This window comes from Ictalurus furcatus, chromosome 10 (genome assembly GCF_023375685.1).
Source record: "Ictalurus furcatus strain D&B chromosome 10, Billie_1.0, whole genome shotgun sequence".
NCBI classification, from domain to species: Eukaryota; Metazoa; Chordata; class Actinopteri; order Siluriformes; family Ictaluridae; genus Ictalurus; species Ictalurus furcatus.
In genome coordinates, this window is record NC_071264.1 from 2986215 (window position 1) to 2996216 (window position 10002).

The 10002-nt window shown below is 37.9% G+C and overlaps 1 protein-coding gene across 2 annotated transcripts in view; it reads left to right on the plus strand.

The window, feature by feature from the left end:
• The window catches only part of LOC128613992 (annexin A2-B), an 11747-nt gene extending 4069 nt beyond the window's left edge, over positions 1-7678 (plus strand). For both annotated transcript variants that reach the window (XM_053635212.1, XM_053635211.1), the window contains 10 exons: positions 1383-1477; positions 3782-3895; positions 4272-4362; positions 5907-5986; positions 6256-6315; positions 6429-6522; positions 6634-6729; positions 6983-7041; positions 7151-7273; positions 7362-7678. In XM_053635212.1, coding sequence (XP_053491187.1) covers positions 1383-1477; positions 3782-3895; positions 4272-4362; positions 5907-5986; positions 6256-6315; positions 6429-6522; positions 6634-6729; positions 6983-7041; positions 7151-7273; positions 7362-7421 — 872 coding nt within the window. In that variant the 3' untranslated portion in view covers positions 7422-7678. The remainder of the gene's footprint in view (positions 1-1382; positions 1478-3781; positions 3896-4271; positions 4363-5906; positions 5987-6255; positions 6316-6428; positions 6523-6633; positions 6730-6982; positions 7042-7150; positions 7274-7361) is intronic.
• Positions 7679-10002: the final 2324 nt, after the last annotated feature.

Here is a 10002-nt window from a genome sequence, read left to right on the forward strand (position 1 = left end):
GCTGGAGTCAATAATCACTCCAAGGTCTTTAACTGCTGCACATGATGAAACAGAAAGACCATCCAGAGTAACCATGTGATCAGAAAGATTACTTCTAGCTACACGTGGGCCTAATAAAAGTATTTCTGTTTTATCAGAATTAAGTAGAAGGAAGTTAGTTAACATCCAATGTCTAATGTCCTTTACACAATCCTCAGCTTTACTAAGCTTCTGTCTGTCCTCTGGCTTCGCTGAAACATACAACTGTGTATCATCAGCATAACAGTGGAAGCTAATTCCATGTTTACGAATAATTTGACCTAGGGGTAGCATATATAAAGTAAAGAGCAGTGGGCCTAAAACAGAACCCTGTGGAACTCCAAAAGTAACCTCAGTACGCATGGAGAATTCACCATTTACATCTACGAACTGATAACGATCGGTCAGATAAGACCTGAGCCAGGAGAGGACTGTTCCCTTAATACCAACAACATTTTCTAATCTATCAAGGAGAATAGTGTGATCTATAGTATCAAAAGCTGCACTAAGGTCGAGTAACACAAGCAGAGAGACACAACCCTGATCGTAGGTCAGTAGAAGGTCATTTACTACTTTAACTAATGCTGTCTCTGTGCTATGATGAGGTCTAAACCCTGACTGATACATTTCATGAATGTTATTCCTATCTAAGTACGAGCATAACTGCTTTGCTACAACCTTTTCTAAAATCTTAGAGATGAAGGGGAGATTTGATATTGGTCTATAGCTGGACAATTGAGACGGGTCAAGATCAGGTTTTTTAATCAAGGGTTTAATAACTGCTAATTTAAGTGATTTAGGTACATAGCCAGTGCTTAGGGAAGAATTGATTATATTTAGAAGTGGTTCAATTACTCCTGGACAAATCTGTTTAAACAAACATGTAGGTACGGGATCTAGTATGCAAGTTGATGAATTGGCTGAAGAGATTAATGTAGCTAGTTCGGTCTGTCTAAGCGGAGCAAAACACTCTAAACATTGATCTGATATTGCTACATTGTCATGTAATGGGTTTGTTACAGTACTGTCCGGTTTTAATTTAATGGCCTGTATTTCACGTCTAATATTTTCAACCTTATCGATGAAAAATTTCATGAAATCTTCACTGCTATGTAATGATTGCTTTGTTAGTCTCTAGTTGAAACCAAACTTTAATATTCAAGTTTATATGGGTTACCTTTTATAGTCTGTAGTATTGTCGCTCAGCAGTATGCGACATATAGAAATGACTGACAACGTACGTATCTGAAATGTTTAGAACAACTTTTGTAGTAATGAAGATGGTTACATCTTACATAGGTGTAATGAGCCTCACACTAGATTTGTACATGAATCTTAGTAAACTCCCTCTTCCTCTATTCCAGGTGTGGATGAGGCCATAATCATTGATATCCTAACAAAACGCACCTACAGTCAGAGGAGAGAGATTGCATTTGAGTATGAGAAGAAAGCAAAAAAGGTACAGTGTAACAGAAAAAAGTGATACTTATACTTATATAACACATAGCACACAGACAAATATATATATATATTTGTCTGTGTGCTATGTGTTATATAAGTGTAATATATATATATATATATATATATATATATATATATATATATATATATATATATATACACACTTATATAACACATAGCACACAGAAATATATATATATATATATATATATATATATATATATATATATATATATATATATATATATATATATTTACAGTGCTGTGCAAAAGTCTTTCGGTTAAGCTTTAGGTGAAAAGGTGCAGGTGGGGAGGTGCAGAGCATGGGTGTATGGGTTGCGGTCTTCCTGGAGCGGGGCATGACGAATGGGCTGAAGCCTGGCGGAGGTCGAGGGAGCCAGCGAGAGGTGTTGTACAGCCGTGGAGTATCTCCTTGTAGATCGTCATCGTCTGTGTCTCTGTTTTTTGTTTTTTGTTTTTTTGTTTTTTTGTTTTTTTGTTTTTTGTTTTTTTGTTTTTTTTGTGGCAAAAAAAGGGGCAAGAGAGACGAATTACTGTCTCTGCTGCGCCCTTTTATAGCTGCTCCTCTTCTCTCAGATGGTGAGGAGAAGCCGCTCCAATTATCCGCTGCCAGCCATGTGTCTTTATGCCGCCCCGCCTCACAGCCATGTACGCTCTTGCTGTCCAAAACAACCAGGGTGATGAAACGGCTCTGTAGTTCAGCCTCCTGCCGGCAGTTGTGTGTGTGTGCTGCAGGCCCACCGAACCATTAATTTATTACTGTTAACTGCTCTTCATAGTATTTTTTTTAATGGAGAAACTTTTAATTTCATTATTTTGAAGGCATCTTTGCTCTACAGCATTTCTTTGCATGTGCCTAAGACTTTTGCACAGTCCTGTAGCTTTCTTTTATCCATTCAGTGGTATCCAACTCTTGGTGATCTGATGGACAAAGTTCCTCCAGTGATCTCAGTCCTTTATGGCATTCTTTAGGTCTTTGAACCACCTTGATCTTCCAAACACCTTGATCTTGATCTACCTCTTTTCCATTTTCCTTCCATTATTCCAAGTATAATGTTTTTTTCCAGGGAGTCCTCTCTCCTCATTATGTGACCGAAATATGCAAGATTCCATTTGATCATAAATGATACCAGTGAACGTTCTGGCTTGAGTCGGTCTAGAATTGATTGGTTTCTTTTTCTGGCAATCCAGTGAATGCAAAAACGCTGCCGCCAACACCAGAGTTCGAAGGAGTACATTTTTTGATGATCACTTTCCTTGATTGTCCAATTTTCGCATCCATACATCGCTACAGGAAAGACCATTGCTTTGATGATTTGTATTTTTGTTGTCAAAGAGGTGTCCTTGTCCTGACAGCTTAAGTCCTTGGACTTAAGCTGTCAGGATCACCAGCATCAATTGTTCTCTTGCTGATATTTGTTACTGACTGCAATGGTTATAATAACAAAATTACATTAGCAAAACCTATGCTGCAAAGCGAAGTTGCAGTTTGATTCCCTGACTACAACTGGTAAAAATGTCCCTCAATTTGCAATTTCAACTTGTCAGCTCGGGTTAGTCTTCTCAACTACCAGTTCCTTCTCCGTTTATGGAGTGACATCGAATCAACATGGCCGCTCACACTGTGAAGGGTTTAAAGCCCCCCTTCTATACTTAAATTAGTATTAGCTTTAGATCATTTCATATACACACAACATGCACATTTTAACAACCTTCCCTTCAGAATATGGCTTGAAGCTGATGCGATTTCTTGAGCAGTAATAAAACTAGCCTTCAGAGCAACAATATTCTGTTCACGAATGCAGACAGGCTGTTGCTTTTTGAGAGCTGCAATTGTGTGTCAATTGATTATTTGATTTTTTTTTTTTATTGTCTTAGTTGTTGAACTAAGGAAACAATATAACTACCATCCTACTGGACATTAGTTTCTGAACATTAGATTTGGCCTGAATGAATAAATTAGGTTTTATTCAGCATTTAGTTTTACCATGGCCACTCTAAAAATAAAAATCATTCCAAAATATTATACAAATAATATCAGCATATTTATATCTTGGAATTTTATACTGTAGTTGGGATAATTATACCTCTCACCTCATCTTTGTTTGTATCTAACTTTGACAACTTTGGTATATAACATGTTCAAGTAGCTGTACATAAATCTTCAGTGATACCAACAAACTTAAATAAAATAAGATTTAAGCCAGGCAAAAACGTACTAAATAGCACCGATGAGCCATTAATATACAGTTTAAATTTATTGTGTTTTTGATTGTTGCAGGACATGATTACTGCCCTGAAGGGTGTGCTGTCAGGCTCTCTAGAAAATGTTGTTCTTGGCCTATTGAGGAACACAACACAGTATGATGCCTTTGAGCTCAGAGCTTCAATGAAGGTGAGTTTCAGCCCTCACAAAGAGTGTATGTGTGCCAGCTTTGTACTTCATAGTGCCAGTGTCACTTGCTCAATACATGTGCCTGTGGAGTTAACTCACATTCAAACCCACTGTACAAATGCAACAAATGGTGCACATAGACAAAGCCCCACTCTCATGGCTGAGAGATTAGTTTTAACATCACATCGGTTGCTTCCAGTCCATTTGTAATTGTTTATTTATTTATTTATTTATTTTACATTTAATAAAAAGATATTGCACAATATCTACAATATCTTGTGGCATAATTTATTACGATATCAATATTATTTTGTCAGATTGCCCAGCCCTAGTTATACTGATCTTTATGTTTAAGGGAGTGTTATATTGTTTGTAGGGTCTAGGCACTGATGAGGAGAGCTTGATTGAGATGGTCTGTTCTCGTAGCAATGAGGAGCTGGTGGAGATTAAAAAAGTTTACAAGGAATGTAAGTGAAACTCTTTCATTTCTTGGCACTTGGAAAATGGACCTTCTCCTCTTTCTAGGACATGCTGCACTGGTGCTTTCACTCTAGCCAAATATACATGCAATTGTATACATGCAATCCTATGGGAAGCAGATGGAAAGTGGGTGGAATGTTGCTACTTTTAAAAAGTACTGCCACTGGCATTGTTTTGGCTTTTTTCTTTTCTTTTTTTTTTGTCACAGTGAGGTGCTACCAAGAGTTTAAAAAACAAACTGGTTTGGATTTTTTTTTACTTCTTGGACGGGAATAGGAGCAAATATGAGATTAAATATGCTAATCGGGAGAAAATTCCATATCGATATTTAATGTTCCAGTGTAATTAGATATTTCAAATGTATTAGTTTTAGGACATTAATCGGTATTTGACATCATGGACTGCTCCCTCTTTAATGGTGTCTGCATACTATAGTCTACAGTACTGTATATAGATTAGCATACACTGTATAATACAGTCTATAGTCACACAAGCACTGCTTTTCTCAAAATGTTCTGTTTCCAAAGCAAACTCTCTGCCTCCTTCTCACCATAGACTAAATGTTAGCCTAAATGTTTTGTTAGCCTGTTGCTATCTGGGTCTCAGTGGTAGCATTGTTATGGTTACAGTGCCACATAAGGCCTTTTTTCATATCAGCACAAAAGGAGACACTTTTCTGTTGAAAAAATGTTTAGCATGAAAACAGCCTAGCACTGAGTGGGCTATGAGTTGAGTAGACTTTGTGGACTACTTTTGCACTGATGCATTTTGCTATAGCAGCCTTGGTGTCAGATCTTAAAAATCAGTGTACAGGTGCATATTTGTGGTTTTTTAAAAGCAGGCATGGCAGCCCTGTCAAACTGCACAAATAAAATAAAAAATAAAAAACAGTAAAAAGCATAAATGCTACCAACAGAGCAGGGGTGGTGTTGGGTCATTAAAAAAAATCTGATACGAGCCAAAGAAGATTTTGCATATTTGAGTCTTATTTCAACATTTGTGTCCACAAATGCAAACGAACGTGCTGATTGTGTTTGCCCAATCCGGGTCCTATGCTCAATTTGTGCATCCCCTGCCTGTCATGCATGGCACAAATTGGGTAACCACACAGATATTGGACCAAACTGCTGGGCAGTGGTTAAGACATTGGGCTACTGATCAGAAGGTTGTGAGTTCAAACCCCAGCATTGCCAAGCTACCCCTGTTGGGCCCTTGAGCAAGGCCCTTAACCTTCAACTGCTCAGATGTATAAAATGTAAGTCGCTCTGGATAAGAGCATCTGCCAAATGCCGTAAATGCAAACAAGCATGTGATATATAGATATCACCAACAGAGGGAGATCTCTGAGGAGTTCTGTTAGGACGCTCACGCAGCCTGGCTTACATCCTGAAACCAGTTTCAAAGCCATTAAAACATGCATTGTTAAAAGTATATAGCCAACATACACCATTGTGTATGAGTGTGCATTTACATGTGTTAGAAGGAAAGTTGAAATATATCCTTAAAGCATAACCTTTTTACCTGCTGATAGTGTTCAAGAAGGACTTGGAGAAAGATGTGGCTGGAGATACGTCTGGTGATTTTTGTAGGTTGCTGCTGTCTCTGGTTGAGGTAAAGTAAATGAAAAGTAAATTCACATTAACATTGATCTATTTGGCGCACTTTTATTCCAAGGGATTTTAAATGGAACAGTAATAAGTGAAAGCTGGGGACCTTGCTCAAGGGACCAAAAGTCCAGTGCAACACAGCTGTGCAAAATATACACTGATCTGAAACTCCAAGTGCTATCTCTCTGGTTAATTATTCATGTGTGTGTGTGTGTGTGTGTGTGTGTGTGTGTGTGTGTGTGTGTGTGTGTGTGTGAACAATACATTTTAAAGGCTAAAAGAGAAGACCCCAGCAACGTAGTGGACTATGAACGGATTGACAATGATGCCAGAGTGAGTATTATTCAGGATGAAGCATTTCAGCAGTAAGATGCTTCTGGAGAACAAATGTTCTCAGAGAAGCAGTATAACAGATGTGGTGTAATGATGTGTTTGAATTATTGTAGGCCCTCTATGAGGCAGGGGTAAAGAGGAAGGGAACAGATGTGGCCACTTGGATAGCAATTTTCTCTGAAAGGAGTGTGCCACACCTCCAGAAAGGTAAAAAAAAATAAAATTAAAAAAAAAACCCAAATTGGAGCACTATTTCATGGCAACCTGCCGTGATAAAAATAAAAATAATAATAATGCAAATCTCTTTCTTTTTCTTAGTGTTTGAAAGGTATAATAGCTACAGCCCATATGACATAAAGGAGAGCATTCGAAAGGAGGTTAAAGGAGATCTGGAAAAATCCTTCCTTACATTGGGTAACTAGTGATATTTGCCTTTCCTGAACATTCGCTTACACATCACAATAAATTTAACATAATAGAGACATGAAGCAGATACTTGATGTGTAAATGGAGTATCTCTATCATGTCTTATTCAAACCAGTCACAAGCTGTTTTGTGAGAGATTGTATATTTTTGGGAAGCCCGGCTGAAAGAGTTGTCACAGGGCTAGGGGGAAAGAGTACCACCTACCACTAATAATATAATTTTCCTCCCCCTCTCTCTTTAGTGGAATGCTTTGAAAACAAACAGCTTTACTTTGCCAACAAGCTCAATGACGCTATGAAGGTAAGCGTCTTTAATCCGAGTGGGGTAGTTGAGACATTTTAAATGCTCTATGTCGCATGTGCATTTGTGATTACATCTATTCAAATCTACATATACTGTATGTATCTAGAGTAAAAGCGTCAAGGATAAGGTTCTGACTCGGATCATGGTTTCACGTTGTGAAGTGGACCTCATGAAAATCCGCATGGAGTTCAAGGCGCAGTTTGGAAAATCGCTCTACCAGACGATCTCAGTTAGTATACATACGTAGTACGTCTCTCTCTCACACACACAGACCAACACAAACACTAACACATCTTTCACATATCTTATTTTCTTAGGAGCACACAAAAGGTGACTACCAGAGAGCTCTGCTAAATCTGTGTGGAGGAGATGATTAGCAAGAAATGTAATGGTGGGAAATGTAGCGATGCTCTGATTACAGTCACAGTATCCAAACAGAACAGTGAGAACATATAAAGAGCATTCATAGCGTTCATCAGCTCTGGTTTATTGATATTCTGAATTTAATTTGTGAGTATTAGCCTTATTTGAATAATGATGTTATTTGTCAGACATGCATTCCTGTCATTAAAATTGTAGGAGTAAAGACAGCTCCAAAGATTTCTATTATTCATTAAAGTGGTGGTTAAACTGTGCTGCTCTTAATAAGTGCACCACAAGATGCTGCTAAACAATTACTTACAGGAATCAGTACAACATTCATATGGCATGCAAAGCAGACTGTAGTTTCACAGAGTGCTCATGTTTTTTTATTGTGATATTTCAATATACGGTAAATATATTTCTGAAATCTGAAGTAACTGAAAGCTGAATATTTAAAACCGAATTATTTCATCATGTAATGATTCAATTAACAGTCTCTCCTGGAAATTAATGCAAAATCAAGCAAACTCCGCAATATTCAGAGGAGCTTACAATTTTTTTTTTATTAAAATGTGACGTCATCACAACGTGCATTCAGCCAAAAGCCCTCTTCGATTCACGTGCGTCGAGCATGTGTACAGCTAAAAGGTCTCGATTACCAACAAACATCACTGCGAAAGACCATGCAAAACTATTTAGTGCAATTGCAAATTCACTGATTCAAATAGATTTCTGCAAAAAAAAAAAAGCTTGCATCACAAATTCTGAAAAAAGCCGCAGCAAAATTGAGCATTTTTGGCCGTGATAATCACAATAAAAGTCTGAGAAATCTTGTACGGACTGATTAAGTCTCATCTAATAGCCACTTCAATAGGAACACAAACACTATTCATTTGTGCAGTTATCCAGTCTGAATGTAGATTCAGGTCAAGAGCTTTCGGTAATGTTCACATCAGAAATGGGTTAAACTCCTATCAGTCAATAACAAGAATCTGAGACTACAGTAGAAACAGGCCCAGATTGTTCATTGGGAGATTTGGGAGAAATACCAGTGGCCTGGCCTGTTTTGTGACAATTTTTATTTTTTTTGCCTGTAACTCCAACATATCCTGTGGTTACTAGAAATTATGTTTGGTGCACATAGTCATACACGACTAGTTAATAAACATTGAATCAGCTAGACTTGCAATGCTATTGGTCATCATTCACAAACCAGCACTCGACCACGTCCCCGCCTCCACAAAAAGCAAGGTGATACAGAATGTAGATGCACTGAAGAATGGACAAAAAGTGGGCAGCTGGAGCAGAGAGGGAAAGGGAACGGAAAATTAAAGGCCTCCAAGAGGATGTTGCAAAGTACAGCCCAAATAACAGACATTTTAAAATGAACTTGGTAGTACACGTCAGTCTGATCTGCAAACATGTAGCTAATATGATGTAATAAAGTTCTGCCATACTGCAGAAGACAGATGGTCAGCCATATGGTGAGTTGTTTACTCTGAAAGTTTTGCAATTTGGCAACTTGAATGACATGTTGCCCCTGACAAACCTGCTAGAGACTGAGCTCTTCGTTCCTTTCAAGAGCTTCAGCTTGAAGACTTGAAGTTTTTCTTCAAGTGTAGAAATGTAGGCTCCATTTTTAAGGTGGTGTACATGCTTAAAAAGAATAAACTTTTTGTATTAACAGCATTTACTTGTACTTTTACTTTCGATACTTAAGTACATTTAATATATTTTTAAAAAACTTTTCATACTTAAGTACAATACATATAATGTTTACTAAAAAGTAATATTCTAAAAGGTGACTAACTTCTACTGAAGTCATTTTCTGGTAAGATATCTGTACTTTTAGTCAAGTGTGGCTTTCAGGTACTTCATCCACCACTGTTGAACAGAAATACGGTAGACATGGTATTTTTGGTATTCAATATTTTATTAGTATGTGGCATTCATTTAGGACACATTATCTGTCCTATCCAAATATTGTATTCATATTCAGTTACACCCCTAGTAAGGATGACGGCAGTCACAGAAAGTCACACTATATGGCCAAAAGTATGTGGACACCTGACCATTGCATATGCCATTCCAAAACCATGGGCATTAATATTGAGCTGCTCCCCATTTGCTGCTATAACAGTGCCCACTTAGAGAAATGTATTTCACAAAGTTTTTTGAATGTGGCTACGGGGCTTTGTGTCCTTTTAGCCATTAGAAGAGGTAACGCACTGATATCTGGTGTGAAGGTCTGGTGTGAAGTTGGTATTCCAAGCGTAATACACCAAGTAGGTGTTCAATGAGGTTCTGTGCATTGCCGCTTGAGTTCTTGGAAAACCATGTCTTCATAGACCTTGCTTTGTGCACAGGCACATTGTCATGCGGGAACAGGTTTAGGCTAGGCCACTCAGTACCAGTGAAAGGAAATCTTAATGGTACAGCGTTCAAAGACATTCTAGACAATTTTGCATTTCCAACAGTTTTTGGCAACAGTTAAGGTAAGACCCTCATGTGGGACCCTCAAATGTTGCTTTGACAGTGTTGAAGGAACACAATACACAATGGACATAAACAATGTGACAAGCACCCACAAAAAGC